Source organism: Pteropus alecto, unplaced genomic scaffold (assembly GCF_000325575.1).
Source record: "Pteropus alecto unplaced genomic scaffold, ASM32557v1 scaffold209, whole genome shotgun sequence".
NCBI lineage: Eukaryota > Metazoa > Chordata > Mammalia > Chiroptera > Pteropodidae > Pteropus > Pteropus alecto.
Window position 1 is genome coordinate 11,703 of NW_006443121.1, and position 17,335 is coordinate 29,037.

The window sequence follows — 17,335 nt, forward strand, 5'->3', positions numbered from 1 at the left end:
TTCAATCTGGGAGGCAGAGAGGCTTGACAGAATTCCATGTTATAATGGCAAGGCCTAAAATGCTAGAATTTCATCTTAGCCTTTGCACAGTCCCAGATCACTTGTATGTAACCAAATTCCATCCCTTGGCAAACATTTGGAGGAGATAATGTCTCTTTTTGGAGTCACACTCTCCCCTGTGAAACTCATCTTTCCCCCAACCAAGGCCTCTCTTATCTCTCTAATCAGAAAAGAAGCTAATATTAGACCAGATGTTACTTATAATTCAATGTGAATTTGTTGTGTGCATTTCTCCTTTTGCAGGTCTTTATATTCTCAAAGCTTAGTAGACTGTGGGCAGTGTCAAACCTATAGGTAGACTGCTGGTGGACTTACAGTCACTTAGGTACCTGTGTAGAAAAACAATTAAGCTTCCTAGAAGCTTTAAGGTCATTCTCTTGCAGGTCATAGATCTGTACCAATTGAAAGTCATTGAAAATTTCAGCCTAATAAAGCATATCACTACCAGGTCAATGGGTGAATATTCTGGATACTAGATTTAATTTTTCCTTAATAATAAATAAAATATCCTTTATGAGCAGTAATGGGAACCCTTCCTGACAAAGAGGTGGAGCTATAGAAGAAAGTGATTCAAAGAGCTTTTCCAATATGAGATATGAGAGTATATTCTTCCACAACAGCCTTATCCATGGGTTTGACAATTATTTAAGCATTTATCTGTAGAAAGCCCTTTTATACACTTAATCTTTTGCACTCTCAAGCCCACAGACACACACTCCCAACACTTTGTTCATTTGCATAAGCTGAGCAAGCAAGGGTTAACAGTATGACTATTGAATATCACATAGGCCAAGAAAGTTGATTTCTTCTCCCTGGGCCTACCAGAAAGGAAAATACATCCTTACTGGAGGGAGCAGGCTCATCCCAAAGGTCACCCTCCAACCTCTAAGTCTTGTGGAAGAAACTTAAAATAAACATGGACTGGGATATCTAAAACCATAGAACCCCATTGGCTTCTGGGAAGGTCAAGTCAATACTCTAGTAAGGGGAAGAATTGCTTCGCTCACTCTCAAACCTCCAACCCTAGGCAAGAGAGGGAGGAGGATATTCATATGACTTGTGCTAAAATAGGGAAGGAAGGGAAATGTGAGATGGGACTGGGAGTTCGAGTGAGAGATATAGGGAAGGAAGGGAAGTGAGCAGGCACAGACACTGGCAGCCATCAAGAGTTCAAGACTTTGAAAGCAAGGGGCTGGAAGAAAGGAAAGAAGTGGCTCTGGTTGTGATGGGGCTCTTACTGGGCCTGCTGGTCCTGGGCGACCTAACAGTTGTCACCTATGGTAAGGAAACAAATGGGGGCCTGGAGGCCTCTGTTGGCACAGGCAAAAAGGTGGGAGTTTGGGATTGAATGCTTACTGAGGAAATCCCATTTCTGCTGAGCAGGTGAGTTTCTCAGCTAATGCTGCAGAAGAGAGGGAGGTAGTTAAAGACTGCTGAAAAAGCCAAGAGGTAAGTTTGCATAGAAATTGAGAAGAATTCTCTCTTGGAAAGTATTCACATGCTTTTATAGTACTTTTCTTATTTCAGAGACATTAAGAAGGTGCCCAATGCCACCTTGATTTTCAACTGAAATTCTATTGTGCCTTAACCCCTATGCTTCCAGGCTTTAATCTTTGTTAAGACAAAGAAGGAATGTTGTTAAAGAGCTAGATGGGACCTTAAAAGTAACCTGGATCTACCTTTCACTGTTATGAGCAAGTGATCAGAATATCTGTGCACATACTTCTAGAGACTGATAGTTCACTGCTTCCACAGATCATCTAGTCTATCCAGGGGCATCTCCAACTGTTAAAAAGTTCTTCCTTGTGTTGAATTAAATTAATTTCCCTGTGGCTTCTATCTAAAGTCTCAGCTCTGTTTTGGAGACACACAGATCATATCTGCTTCTTCTATGCTGTGACAGCCTTTTACAGTTCTGAGAACAGACATCATGTCCACTTGACACATCTTTTCTCCAAGCTAAACAGCCCCAGATCCTTCAAGTCATCTTCGCAAGACTTGGTTTCTTACCTTCTTCTGGGGTAACTCACTTCCCTGCAGACATGGCCCAGCTGGCTAATTGTGGGAGCTTAATACTGGACACATATCCCAAAAGAGGTCTGACTCCCCATAGTAGCATTATTTATTTGGGTCTTCTTCCAACTTCACTTATATTCCTGAGAATTGAGAGAACCGTTTTTTTTAAAATAAATAAATAAATAAATAAATAGATAGATAGATAGATAGATAGATAGATAAATAAATAGATAAACAAACAAACAAAGCTTGAGTAATAGCTAAGTGAGACCCAGCATAGGTCAAAGGCTTTTTTCTGCACTCTTATTTGTTCCATATCCTTGAGGGGAGAGACTTGATGATGTTATTTTGGTGTCCTTTGTATGGTCAGTATCCTGGGGCTCTGTGATCCATAGAATTCTAGAATCTCAAGCTCAAAAAGAAAATGAATTAAATCATCTGAGAGGGAAAAAAGTTTGTTCCAAGCCACAGAGCATTAGTGGCAGAGTTAATGCTCTTAAAGATAGTGTTCTTTCTATAACTACAATGTTTTTATTTTCTAACACATTTTAGAACATACCTCCCTACTTTCTCCAAATTTGTTGGTTTGAGCTGGGACTTGTAGAGGCAGGGCTGGGGCTCACAGAAATATTTTGTAAATGTTAAATTTAAATCATGTGGGTGTGCACATGAGTGCTCACATGTGTATTGTTCCCTCCCCAAGCTGTGAGGTCTCCCAGACCTGGAAGCAGGGCTTCCATTTGTGTGAAAAGTCTTACACTATAAATCTGAGGCTCAGGACATACAAAATGGCCAATAACACCTCACTTCTCCCTGTATCTCAGTGTCTCCAGCCCATCTGTACAGTGAAGAGAGATGCTTGGCTTGCCTCAAAGTACCCTGCCAGGTGGACAGCTCTGTAAGACTGTGGCTTCAATTCTAAAAAGTCTCTAGAGGCCCGAATCAGTTATTAAGTGTAAGACACATGTTGAAATAATAGCACTAAAAATAAGTCCTAACATTTTCATTTTATAAACATCATAAACATTTTATAGACATCTATTATCTAAGTTAATCCTCTATCCAGGAGGAAGCCCAAGAGCGGGAGAGAGATTAGATACAGGAGTGTGTGGTTATGGGAAGATCTCACCCTCTGTGTAGTGGTAGAAGAAAGAAGATTTTAAAAAAGACCCATATTAGTTTTTATAAAGGGGCTCACACCCATAAAACTATGTCTTTCCTTTCTTTAGAATCATCACAAAGGGCCCAGACCTTTGCTTTTCTAAGTCCAGGTCCCAGGCCCAGAGTAGGCCCCAGTACTGTTCCCTCTTTCTCAAATTCAATCCTTTATAAGCAAATCCCTTGATCCAATTCCTAGTTCTGGTTCTTCACTTGAGGAAGGTGGGGGGCAATTTTTGAAGAAAGTTTAATCTTTCCCTGATGGGGGAGAACAAGGCTCAGAAGTTCTTAAAAAAGCTTTTTAGAAAGCAGCCGACAGGGTGGGAGTGGGAGGGTTCTTTTACAGGCAGTCAAGGGGATATTATCCAGCCCTAGGATAACATCCCTTAAACCATGCCAAGTAGGCCCAGGTAAGTGGTTGCTGTTTTCAGTTGTGGCTGCTGGTTTAATAAGAAGATAAGACGACAGAGTAGCATTTGAAAGCCTTTATTCTAGGCCTCCAGGCACAGCTCTGCTCCTGCTCTCTGTGTGACTGGATAAGCATCTATCTCTCTCTGAGCCTCAGCTTGCCCATATGTACCATGAGGGAATGCAACTAAGTGTTTCACAGATCTCTTTTAACTATGCCATTCTAGAAGTCTCCAAATTCTATCCTGCTTGGTATCTCAAGCCCTATTGTACCAAGTACCTGACTATTTGGTAGTTTTCATGGATCCATAATGAGCAGAGCAACTCCTACCCAATATTCCAGGAAAGTCAGGCTTAATATGGCCAACATTTCACATTGGCTGTCATGCCAACCTTGTTGGAGATACAGACTGCTGTATCCTTTCTGGATATTCTACAATACAGGGATGGCCTATTATCTATCTGTAACTTGGGAGGTTCCATCAGACTGGGAAGGGTAACTCCTTACCTATTCATGTGCTAACTTCTCCTTCAGGTCATTATTAAAACTGACAATGATCCAAACTAATGAATTCATCCTGGGAAGACATATTGAGGGCTTCCATAGGATAAGAAGAATCAAGACAAATATGAGAAGTTTCTCTTGAGGCATGGACAAGACTGACATTTATCCAGCACCTACTGAATGCCATCCACTATGCTAGGTGCTTTCCACACTTGTGAGCCCATTTTATTTCCTTAACAACTCTACATTTAAGGTTTATTATTACCTCATTTTATTGACAAATATTTGAAGCTCAGATAGGTTTAGCAATTAATCCAAGGTCACACAGAGAGACATATGGTAGGGCAGGCCTTGGACTTAGACTGGTGTTGTTCTTACTACATCATGTAGTCTTTCACTACCCTCTTAATCTCACTAGATGCTCCTACTCAATGTTCCTTTAGATTATCTTAGCACCACAGGAATAGTTGGAAGGTATAAGTTAATGCTATTGAAGTTACCTACTCTTTGGAGATCAGAGTATGTGAGGAATAGCACAATGTCCCCTTTCTTGTGATGCCTTGTGCCCACCATATACTCTCTCTTTATGCTGCTAATGAAGGAGGAGGAGGAAGACAACAAAAGAACAAGAAAAAGAAGGAGGAAGAAGAGAATAAAGATGAAAGGATGGGTAGAAGGAAGGAGAGAGGAAGAAAAAAATTAAAAAGAGAAAAAATGCCATTCTTGGAAGGCTGGTTACTAACTCTCCCATGCCCCTATTCTGAGATGGAAAAGTCATGCCTGACTTACTTCTAGAAGTGACTTTCAGGATTGGGGAATTGGAACTGGCTGTCTATGTTCTTGACATACTCGAGTGAGCTATGTGAGAATTTCCAGCAAGTTCCTGGAGAGTGTAATGTGAGCCAGGCCTTGTAGCTCCCCCAAGGTCAGAGAGAAGACATACATATTCATAGACAAAGGCATTTTCAGCTGCTCCAGATGTCCTCACAGCAGAATGCTGCTTTGTTACCCAAGAGAGAAGTATGAGAATGATTTTCAAAGGAAGGGAGGGAGATTTTGAAGGGCCAGAGGAAGACTAAGAGGAAAGAGCATATTGAAAAGAAAGGCTTAGATGGTCTTCATGGGACTTAAGGTTGGTATTTTTGTGCTTGCAAGTGACTAAAAATATGTATGGGCATGTATGTGCATGATGATAAGCTGTATCTGCATGCATATGGAAGCATGAACTATCAATAGCATAGCGAATCCCACCATCCAATGAAAGTTCATCACCAGCTAAAACATATAGTTATTTAACTTCTGTTTCCATTACAGTCTATTAGCCCTGAACAATTTAGAATTGGAAGGGACCTTAAAGAGTAATTCTGTCCAGGACCTAAACAAAGCTCAGAACTTCCCCCTAGATATCTAGGCCCATAAATAGCACCAATTAATTATAAAGTTTATTTTTAGAGTAAACCAAAATCTTCCCCTATTGTGCTCTCATTCATGGGTCTGAGTTCTGCTCCCTGCCCGTTCTTAAATGCTCCAGAGTATATGTGGTGGATCTAACAATATGGATTCATGTTTATGTATTATTTTCTACTCAAGGCTTTTATCCTGGCCCAGATATGCTAATGATGTTCTAAGAATTCGCTGATGAGGGCACAGGCCAGAAGCTTGACATTAGCCTCCCCATTGATAGAAGCTTTGGTAGTTGGCAAAACATTCTAGGAGCTAAAAAACATGCCCTCACCCCATCTTCCATCTCCTTGACTAAAGCCTGGGAATCATGGGCTACATAAAAATCTTGTATTCAGTAATAATTCACACTGTGAAACTACCTGTCCTAGAAAAGACAAAAAAATTGTCTAAATTCAATCCTTCACTTTTGGTCTCAGTTAAATAAAATGCAAAATCTTCAAAATATGAGTTTATAGATGGAAATTTTTGATGGCTCTCTCAACATCTCCACCTTTCTCACTCTAAGTTTCCCTCCCCAGTACACCAAGAAGCAGTATAACTTTGGTCCCCATTCTTACCTCAGTGAGCTCTAGGTTTTACTCATACCCTTTTCCTCTCCAGACCTTTCCCTCTCCATTTCTCCTCAGGATGAGATTTTCCAATGTACCTCTGCTTAGAACTAAGAGAACCGCCCCCCGCCCCCCCAAAAAAAATAAACAAAGGAGGAGAGAAATCAGGGGAAAAAAATCAGGCCTACAAAATGCAGTTTTCTAACTTAACAATAACTAATGATTTTTTTTTTTAAACAGGACTGCATCTCACACAAGTTTCCACCCTCAGAATTGTCCTTTCCCTGCTTCCTTCCTTCCTTCCTTCCTTCCTTGCTTCCTTCCTTCCTTCCTTCCTTCCTTCCTTCCTTCCTTCCTTCCAGAGAAGAGATTAGGGTTGGGGATCCGATCACTGAGCCCATTTAAGGAAGCAATGTGGGATAAATAGAGTAGATAGCACTTTCTTTCTGAGCCCCACAGTCTCCACATTTCTTCAGGTATATAATCACATACAATAGAATACCTCAGACCTAACTTCTCAGCATTTGCTTTCACAATTATTTTGGAAAATGAAAGAAATTTTTTTCTTTTTTTCATGGATTTACAGAATGTCAGAGTTTGCAGAAAACTTAGAGATCATTTGATTTAAACTCATTATAGGTGAAGAAAATGGGTCTTTTGTTGTAGAAAGCTATGTACCCAGGGTCACCTCACAATACAGAAGTGACAGAAAAAGGACTTGGAACTTATAAAAGCTAAATAATCTTAAGGGCTTTCCTTCTTGGGACTGGTTCTAGCTGATGAGAAAGCTGGCAGAGAATAAAAGGGTACAGAAAATCTGAAAGTGTGATTGAAGGAAAGTTGAAGGATATTTCTCAGAAGCCTCTTGAGGACTGCCACTGCTACCCTAGCTCCCAGGTGAGTGTGCCATCTATGTCTGCATTTTTCCTCTGTTTCTCATCTTCAGGCCATCCCATCCTGGAAGCACCCGAGAGTGTGAGAGGGCCTTGGAAAGGAGATGTGAATATTCCCTGCACCTATGGCCCTCTGCAAGGCTACACCCAAGTCTTGGTAAAGTGGTTGGTACAACGTGGCTCAGACCCAGTCACCATCTTCCTACGTGACTCTTCTGGAGACCATATCCAGCAAGCAAAGTACTGGGGCCGCCTGTATGTGAACCATGAGGTTCTAGGAGATGTTTCCCTCCAACTGAATACTCTGGAGATGGATGACCGGAGCCACTACACTTGTGAAGTCACTTGGCAGACCCCTGATGGCAACCAAGTGGTGAGAGATAAGATCATTGAACTCCGTGTCCAGAAACGTGAGTCATCATGGGGGTAGGAAGACACTGATAGGCAAAGACCCAATAGAGGACTGTAATTCTAGAAAACCCTGAGAAACCCAAAGACTTTTGTTAAACTGTACATAGTCTCTCCCTTCTGTTATATGTGCTAATCAGAAGAAATGGACAAATAATCCTCAGAGTCATCACTCCCATAGCATAATTTTAAAAGTGTTGGGAAGGGTTCCTGGCTTTCAAATCTCTATCCCTTCAGATGTCCTAGAAATTCCAGCATCCACAGCCTTGTTTCCCTTCTTGGGATCTGGGTCTTAAAACTCATAAAAATTAGTGTAGCTTATCAGGATATCGAAATGTGGATTGATGCTGACAGAGAAACCCTGAGGAAAGTGATGCAGGGCTTAGCCAAGATAAATTTGGTTGGCTTGGCAACTTTATATCTATCCTTTATAATCTAAAAACTGCAGATAATCCCAAAACTCCATTTGAGCTTAAAAAAAAAAAAAAAACTATATTATTTTTTTAAAGTCAGTTGGTTTTCAACTCCAGATAATCCAAAACCCCAGATACTACAAAGTAGTACCTAATCCTCCAAAGTAAGCTATTTTTGTTTACATTGTCCTATTCCTTCTTCTTTTCCAAGTCACGAGCCCTTTTTAGTTCCCTTTGCAGAGAAATGCACACCCCTATACCCATAATGGATGACTCGGCCTTGTGTTCCCATATCTTTATAACTTCCCAGAGCCTCCTCTCTTGTTTTCCTTTTGCAGTCTCTGTTTCCAAGCCCACAGTGACGACTGGCAATGGCTATGGCTTCACAGTGCCCCAGGGAATGAGGATTAGCCTTCAGTGTGAGGCTTGGGGTTCTCCTCCCATCAGATATGTTTGGTACAAGAAACAGACTAACAACCAAGAACACATTCGATTAGCAAACTTGAGTACTTTACTCTTCAAACCTGCTGTGATGGCTGACTCGGGCTACTATTTTTGTACTGCCAAGGGACGGGTAGGCTCTGAACAGCACAGCGACATTGTGAAGTTTGTGGTCAAAGGTGAGCAACCCTCTCTCCTGGTTAGCATCTCAATGGACCACCTTGTTCCAGAGATACCTTAGTAGAGTGTCCTTATTCCAAAGAACAAAAAAGATTGATTTATGTGTGTGGATGGGGGGCCTTGGTTGTACAATCACAAAGAAAAAAAATAATTCTGGACAGAGGACAATAAGGCAGGAGACAATATCTGTCATGTTATAGATTGAGTAAAGATGATATAGGGAAAAGGGACATTTACTAGGTACCTTGTATTTGCCAGACACAATGCACAAGAACCCAAAACACATTTTCTTATTGAATTCCACAGCTATCTCATTTTAAAGAAGAGGAAATTGAGAGTCAGAAAGGGAAACCTACTTACCAAGAGGCTTGTATATAGGAAGTTCAAGTCAGATTTGCACTCAGATTTTATGTTCTTTCTACTATATCCGATTGTCTCTCATGGTTGAATCTATACTAGCTCCTAAATACCCTTTGGAATATTTTTGTTTGTTTGTTTGTTGTTTGGTTTGGTGAGATAATTTGTTATTTTGTTGTTTATATTTGATTTTGCTTTGTGAAATAAAGACAGATCTCTACATAGTTCCTTTAAATTTCTCTCCCTTCTTCCTAAAACAGAATGCAAGTTGTAGTTGAGGTGTCAATGAATATTGACCCTCATTAATCAAGGTCTGACTATTTCTTACAGCATTATCCTAGGGGCAATACAAACTCTGTACATAAAGGCTACAGGTGAGGGTTTAAATGACCAGCCCAGGAGTGACATGTAAAAGTGAGTCCTATCACCTTCGAAAAGGTCTCCTTGGAAGTGAAGACATATATTCCAACAAAGCTGCCATTGTTCAAAGTATTTTAAGAAATAATTGATTTTAGAGAAATTTCCTCAGAGCAATGTGAAAATTACTATTCTCTGAAGATAGCTCCATAGAAAGGAAAATAAGCAAACAGGCTCTCACAAATTGGGTTAGGAGAGTGATGTTAGTTTTTTTGTTTACTTATTATGTTCTTTAGATGCCATATATAAATGAAATCATATGGTATTTGTCTTTTTCTGACTGACTTACTTCACTTAGCATAATACCCTCTATATCTATTTATGTTGTCACAAATGGTAAGATTTTGCTCTTTTTTATGGCTGAGTAATATTCCATTGTGCATATTTACTGCTTCTTTATCCAATCATCTCTTGATGTGCACATAGGTTGCTTCTATATCTTAGCTATTGTAAATAATACTGCAATGAACATAGGAGTGCATGTATCTTTTCAAACTAGTGTTTTGGATTTCTTTTCTGGGTCCTATAGTAGTTCTATTTTTAATATTTTGAGGAACTGCCATAGTGCTTTCCATAGTGGATGCAACAATTTGAAATCCCGTTAATAGTGCTGGAGGGTTCCTTTTTCTCCACATCCTTGCCAGTACTTGATTTTTTTTATTTATTGATACTTGTTTTTTTTTTAATTGATGACTGCCATTCCAACAGGGTTGAGGTGATATTTTATTGTGATTTTAACTTTCATTTCTCTGATTAGTGATGTTGTACATCTATTCATATGTCTTTTGGCCATCTGTATGTCCTCAGATGAAAGGTCTATTTAGGTTCACTGCCAATATTTAATTGTATTGTTTGGTTTTGGGCATTAAGTTATTTAAGTTATTTATGAAGTCTTGATATTAACCCCTTATTGGATATATCATTGGTGAATATCTTCCCCTATTCAGTTGGTTATCTTTTAATTTTGTTGATGGTTACCTTTGTTGTGCAAAATCTTTTTAATTTGATGTAGTTTCATTTGTTTATTATTTCTTTTGTTTCTCTTGTCCAAGAACATATATCAAAAAACAAAAAAAAAAATTACCAAGAACAATGTCAGAGAGTTTACTGCCTATGTTTTCTTCTAAGAGTTTTACGATTTTGGGTCTCACATTTAAGTCTTTAATTATTTTGAGTTTATTCTTGTATATGATGTGAAAAGATGGTGTAGTTTCATTTTTTGATGTATTTGTCCAGTTTTTCCAACACCACTTAAAATAGACTCCTTTTCTCTCCATTGTATATTCATGCCTCCTTTGTCATAAATTAACTGACCATGTAGGCATGGGATTATTTCTGAACTCTCTAATCTGTTCCATTGATCTACATGTCTTTTTTCATGCTAATACCATGCTGTTTTGATTACTATAGTCTTGTAGTATACTTCGATATCAGGTATTGTAATACCTATAACTTTGTTATTCTTTCTCAAGATTGCTGTGACTATTTGAGATTCCATGGAAATTATAGGATTATTTATTGTAGTTCTGTGAAAAAATGCCGTTAATATTTTGATAGGAATTGTATTGAATTTATAGATTGCTTTGGATAGTATGGAAATTTTAAGGATGTTAATTCTTCCTATCCATGAGCATGATATATGCTTCCATTAATTTTTATCTTCAGTTTTTTTTCTTCAATGTTATAATTTTCCAAATAAGGTCTTTTACCACATGGGTTAAATTTATTCCTAGTTATTTTTTGATGCAATTGTACATAGGACTGTTTTCTTAATTTCTCTTTCTGACAGTTTGTTATTTGTGTATAAAAATGCAATCAATTTCTGAATACTAATTTTGTATCGTGCTACTTTACTTAATTCATTTCTCAGTTCTAATAATTCTTTTGGTGGAATATTTAGTTTTTTTTTCTATATAGTATCATGTCATCTGCAAATGATGACACTTGTATTATTTTTTTTCTAATTTGGATTCCTTTGATTTATTTTTCTTGTCTGAATCCTGTGGTTAGGACTTCCAATACCATGTTAAATAATAGTAGTAAAAGTGAACATTCTTGTCTCACTCCTTATCACAAGAAAAAATGCTTTTAGCTTTTCACTATTGAGTATGATGTTAGCTGTGGGTTTGTCAGATACAGCCTTTATTATGTTGAAGTATACTCCCTCTATTTCCATTTTGCTAAACTTTTTCTTTTTTATCATAAATGAGTGCTAGATTTTGTCAAACACATTTTTCTGGATCTATTGGTATGATATGATTTTTATTTTTTATTTTGTTCATGTAATGTATCACATTAATTGATTTGTGGATATTGAATTTAACATGCATCCCAAAAATAAATCCAACTTGATCATGGTGTATGATCTTTTTAATGTATTGCTGAATTTGGTTTGCTGATATTTTGTTGAGGATTTTTGCATCTATATTCATCATGGATATTAGCCTATAATTTTTTTGTAATGTGTTTGTCTGGTTTCAGAATCAACATAATAGTGGCCTCACAAAAAATTGAGAGTCTTCCCTCCTCTTCAATATTTTGAAATACTTTCAGAAGGATAGGTGTTAATTCTTCATTCAATGTTTGGTAAAATTTACCTGTGCAGCCATCTGGGCCAGGACTTTTGTTTGTTGGAATTTCATTCATAGTAATCAGTCTGTTAAAATTTTCTGTTTCTTCTTGATTTGGTCTTGGGAGATTGTATGTTTCTAAGAATGTATCCATTTCTTTCAGGTTTTCCAATTTGTTGGCATATGATTGTTCATAGTGTTTTATTCCAATCTTGTATTTTTGTTGTGTCAGTTGTCCCCTATGCTCTTTCATTTCTGATTTTATTTTAGTGACCTCTTTTTTCATCAGTTTGGTTAAAGGTTTATCAATTTTATTTATCTTTTCAAAGATACAGCTCTTGGTTTCTTTGATCTTTTGTATTATTTTTAAAGTTTTTCTTTCTTTTATTTTTATTCTCATCTTTATTATTCTCTTCCTTCTACTCACTGTGAGCTTCGTTTGTTGTTTTTTCTCTAGTACTTTAGGTGTAAGGTTAGATTATTCATTTAAGATTTTTCTTGTTTCTTGAGGTGGACTTGTATTGATATGAATGTTCCTCTTAGGACTGCTTTTTGCTGTGCCCCATATATTTCGAGTTATTGTGTTTTCATTTTCATCTTTATCTAGGTATTTCTTGACTCCTTTCTTGATCTCATTATTAACTCATTCATGATTAGTAGCATGCTATTTAGCCTCCATGTGATAAATGTATTTTTCAGTGTTTTTTTTTTTGTAATTGATTTCTTCTTTCATACCATTGTTGTTAAAAAAAGTTGTTTGGCAAAATTTCTCTCTTCTTAAATTTATGAACTCTTGTTTTGTGGCCTCAACGTGTGACCTATCTTGGACAATGTTCCATGTGCACTTGAAAAGAATATGAATTCTGCTGCTTTGGAGGTGAAAAGTTCTAAAACTATCAATTTCATTAGGTCCAATGTGTCAATTAAGACTGCTTTTTTTCTTGTTGATTTTTTGCCTGGAAGATCTAATCATTGGGGTGTCAATAGGATATTAAAGTCCTCTGCTATGTTGGGTGCATGTTTACAAGGATTATAGCTTCTTGTTTGATTGATATCTTTTTCATTATAAAATGTTCCTTTTGTCTCTTATTATAGCTTTTGTTTTAAAGTCTATTTTATCTGATATAAGTATTGATATCACAGTATTTTTGTTTCCATTTGCATAATTTCTTTCCTTTTTTTACATTCAATCTGTGTGTGCTTTTGATTGAAAGTGAGTATCTTCTTTTTTGGAAAATGGTGAAGTGGTAGTTGTCCCCAGATCTCTCTCCTTGAAACAACAATAAGCTGAACATCTAAAACTCAACAAAAACACCCAAACTGCCCACCAGCACGTCTGAGCATGAGATCTGCTCATAAGAGCTACCACATGTCAGAATCATGGGTGTCATGCAGTGGAATGGGAGAAATAAAGAAACTGCCTCTTGCATCTACCAGAGCTCCCTTAGGAGGAAGAGGAGAGGAGAAGATGCAGCGAATTGCCTGAACTCTGCCAGGGAGAATTGTGAGTTCCACGCATTTGGCAGCAAGACCCAGTTATCAGGGCAGAACGCAGAGAAGCAGGAAGGCAGAAAAACAACAGTTGATTTTTACCAGCCATGGTTGCAAAACCAAGGATAAGCTGCAGCCCTCATCCCTCAACCTAGATGGCCTCTCCCGCCCTACCCTCTGATACCGAACACTGCGAAGCCCAAGGGAGATCAGAGCAAACACTACCGAAAACGCTGCTAACACTGACAGAGATTGAAATTGAGGGTAGTGAGTATGATTAAATATCTATAAGAAAATAAAAAAGCATTTTTTTTAAAGCTTTACATGAAACAGCGATCCAAGAGGCTTAGACGCCACCTACTGAAAACCAAAAGAAAAGCACCTTCTTTGCAACAGGCTAAAGAGAGACTGTTATATAATAAATCTTCTTTCTGGAAAAAAAGCAGAATACATTTCTATTAATGCCCATGTGGAGAGACAGTCCATTAAACACCATGGACAACGAAGGTGACATGGCAACCCAGAAAGAAAGAGAAAACTCTCCAGAAAATAAATTTATAGACAGAGAAATATGTGACTTAAATGACAGAGAATTCAAGATGGTACTTCTGAAAAGAACACAGTGAATTCCGAAACGAGTCATTCAATGATTTCAAGAAATGAAAAAAACTATCAGAAGAGCAAAGGAAGGAGACTGAAGCTCTCAAAAGGAACCAAATAGAACTTCTGGAGAGGAAGAACACACTGCGAGAGTTGAAAAATGAAATAGCAAGCTTGGGAAATAGAGTCGATCAAATGGAGGAAAGGATCAGTGATATCTAAGACAGAAATGCAGAAATAAATCAGAAGAAAGAAGAGAGAAATAGAAGAATGAAAAATAATGAAAGAGAAAAACAAGAACTAGCTGATATCATGAGAGGAAACGTAAAAACAATGTGCATTATCAAAGGCGAGGAAAAGGAGCAGGAACTAAAAACTATTTTCAGACAAATAGTGAATGGGAATTTCCCAAATCTAAGAAATGAGCTGGAGCTTGGAATTCAAGAAGTCAACAGAACACCCCATTATCTCAATCCAAAAAGGCCTTCACCAAGACACATTGTATTAAAGTTATCAAAAATCAGCGACAAAGACAGAATTCTCAAGGCAGCCAGGGAGAAGAAAACGGTAACTAATAAAGGAAAACTCATTAGATTATCCTCGGCCTTCTCAGCTCAAATGTTACAAGCCAGAAAGCAATGGAATCAAATATTTAAACTATTAAGTGAAAGGAATTACTAGCCTAGAATAATGTATCCGGCTAAGCTCTCCTTTCAATATGAAGGAAAATTAAAACTTTTCCAGACATACAAAAATAGTGGGAATTCTCCACTACGAGCCCTGCACTACAGGAAATATAACCAAAAAAAAAAAAAAAAAAAAAAAATTAGGAAAAAAGTGACTATCAGGCAAGTAGAAGCAGAGGAGTGCAACCCTTACTAAGAACAGGGCATTATAAGCTGAAATAATAAGAAGAGAATTGCTATAGCAAGTTAGTAATGAATATTCAGCATACATAGGGATAAATTGAGACAACAATGACTGCAAAGATCCAAATTCACAAAGGGAACTGGATATAAGGCATGCGCAGAAAAAATGGACAAATACACACACACACGCACACACACACACGCACACACACACTATCCTTTACAAATTTGCAATGGTAACCACACGCAGAAGATTCAGAACTGAAATATATAACATAAAACAAGAAAAATCAGAGAGAAAACCCATAAATCCAACCAATATAAAGAAAACAGAAAAACAAAGACAAGAAAATACCAAGCTGCCAGAAAGCAAAAGATAAAATGGCTATAAGAAAACCTCATATTTCAATAATCACCCTAAATGTAAATGGGTTGAACTCACCAATAAAAAGGCACAGAGTAGCAGAATGGATAAAAAAACAAAGCCCAACATTATGCTGCCTCCAGGAGAAACATCTCAGCTCCAAAGACAAAGACTCAAAGTGAACGGGTGGGAAATGATATTTCAAGGAAATGGCATTCAGAGAAAAGTGGGAGTAGCAGTACTAATATGAGACAAAATAGACTACAAAATAAAAACGATAAAGAAAGATACCGAGGGACACTTCATAATCATAAAGGGAATCATACACCAAGAAGACATAACACTTATTAATGTCTATGCCCCCACTCAGGAAGCCCCGGAATATGTAAAGCAATTACTAGCAGAACTAAAAGGAGAAAGAAACCAAAACACTATCGTAGTAAGGGACCTAAATATTCCTCTTTCGGATATGGACAGATCATCCAAACAGAAAATCAATAAGGAAATACAATCCTTAAATGACACATTAGACCAACTGGACATAATTGACATTTACAGAGCTTTCCATTCCAAAACAGCTGCTTTATACATTCTTCTCTAGTTCACATGGAACATAATATAAGAAAGTTGAAATCTTACCAACCACAATCTATGATCTAGCTTTGAAACTAGAGATCAGCTGCAAAAAGAAAGCAAGAAAACCACAAATAAATGGAGATTAAGCAACATGTTACTGAAGAATAACTGGGTCAGAGAAGGAATAAAAAGAAAGATCAAGAGATACATAGAAATGAATGATAATGATAGTACAACATATGAAAACTTTCGGAACACAGCAAAAGTGATCATAAGAGGAAAGTTCATATAATTACAGGCTTTTCTCCAAAAACCTGAACAAACCCGAATAAACAACCTAATGCTTCATCTTCAAAAAACAAGAAAAGGAAGAACAAATGAAGCTTAAAGTCAGCAAAAGGAAAGAAATAATCAAAATTAGAACAGAAATAAATGAAATGGAAAACAAAAAAATATGACAGAAAAAATAAATGCAACAAAGAGCTAGTTCTTTGAGAAGGTTAATAAAATTGAGAAACCTCCAGCTAGACTCACTAAAAAAAAAAAAAAAAAGCGAGAGAAAGGACACAAATAAAAAAAAAATCAGGGACGAAAGAGGAGGAATTATGACTGACATCGTAGAAATACAAAGGATCTTATATGAATACTATGAAAAAGTATATAACACCAAATTTAATAACCTAGAAGAAATGGACCAGTATTTAGAAAAATACAGTCTTCGTTTACTGAATCAAGAAGAACTGGAAAATCTAAATACACCAATCAGCAGTATGAAAAATTTAAACAATCATCAAAAACCTACCAAAAAGTAATTGTCCAGGACCAGATACCTTCACCAGTGAATTCTACCAAATATTCAAAGATTTAATGCCTATTCTCCTCAAACTCTTCCAAAAAATTGAAGAGGAGACAGTACTTCTCAACTCATTTAATGAGTCCAATATTACTCTGATTCCAAAACCTGGTAAAGATAACACACAAAAAAGAAATCTACAGACAAATATCTCTCATGAACACAGATGCAAAAATCTTAAATAAGATACTAGCGAACCGAATACAACAACATTTTAAAAAGATTATACACCACGATCAAGTGGGCTTCATCCCAAAGGCACAGGGATGGTTCCATATACACAATACAATAAATGTGACACACCATATAAAGAAATAAAAATTAACAATCATATGGTTATATCAATAGATGCAGAAAAAGCCTTTAACAAGATAATAATAAAACTCATTTATAATAAAATGCAGAAAAAGCCTTTAACAAGATAATAATAATAAAACTCATTTATAATAAAAACACTTAACAAAATCAGTATAGAAGGAAAATACCTTAACATAATTAAGGCCATATCTGACAAACTCTCAGCTAACATTATACTTAATGATGAAAAACTAAAAACATTCCCTCTAAGATCAGGAAAAAGGCAAAGCTGTCCACCATTGCCACTCTTATTCAATATAACATTGGAGGTCCTAGAGAGTGCAATCAGACAACAGAAAGACATAGAAGGCATCCAAATAGCAATCAAAAAAGTAAAATTGTCACTATTTAGGGATTACATGATTCTCTATATAGAAAACCCTAAAG

General features: G+C 37.0%; 1 protein-coding gene across 2 annotated transcripts in view; it reads left to right on the plus strand.

Annotated features, from left to right (window-relative positions):
- The first annotated feature begins 1,285 nt into the window (after positions 1-1,285).
- The window catches only part of VSIG4 (V-set and immunoglobulin domain containing 4), a 47,946-nt gene continuing 31,896 nt past the window's right edge, over positions 1,286-17,335 (plus strand). Inside the window, exons 1-3 of one of the 2 annotated variants that reach the window (XM_006922933.2) lie at positions 1,286-1,340; positions 7,106-7,462; positions 8,212-8,493. In XM_006922933.2, the coding sequence (XP_006922995.1) occupies positions 1,286-1,340; positions 7,106-7,462; positions 8,212-8,493 (694 nt within the window). The remainder of the gene's footprint in view (positions 1,341-7,105; positions 7,463-8,211; positions 8,494-17,335) is intronic. The other variant, XM_006922934.2, reaches the window with a different exon arrangement.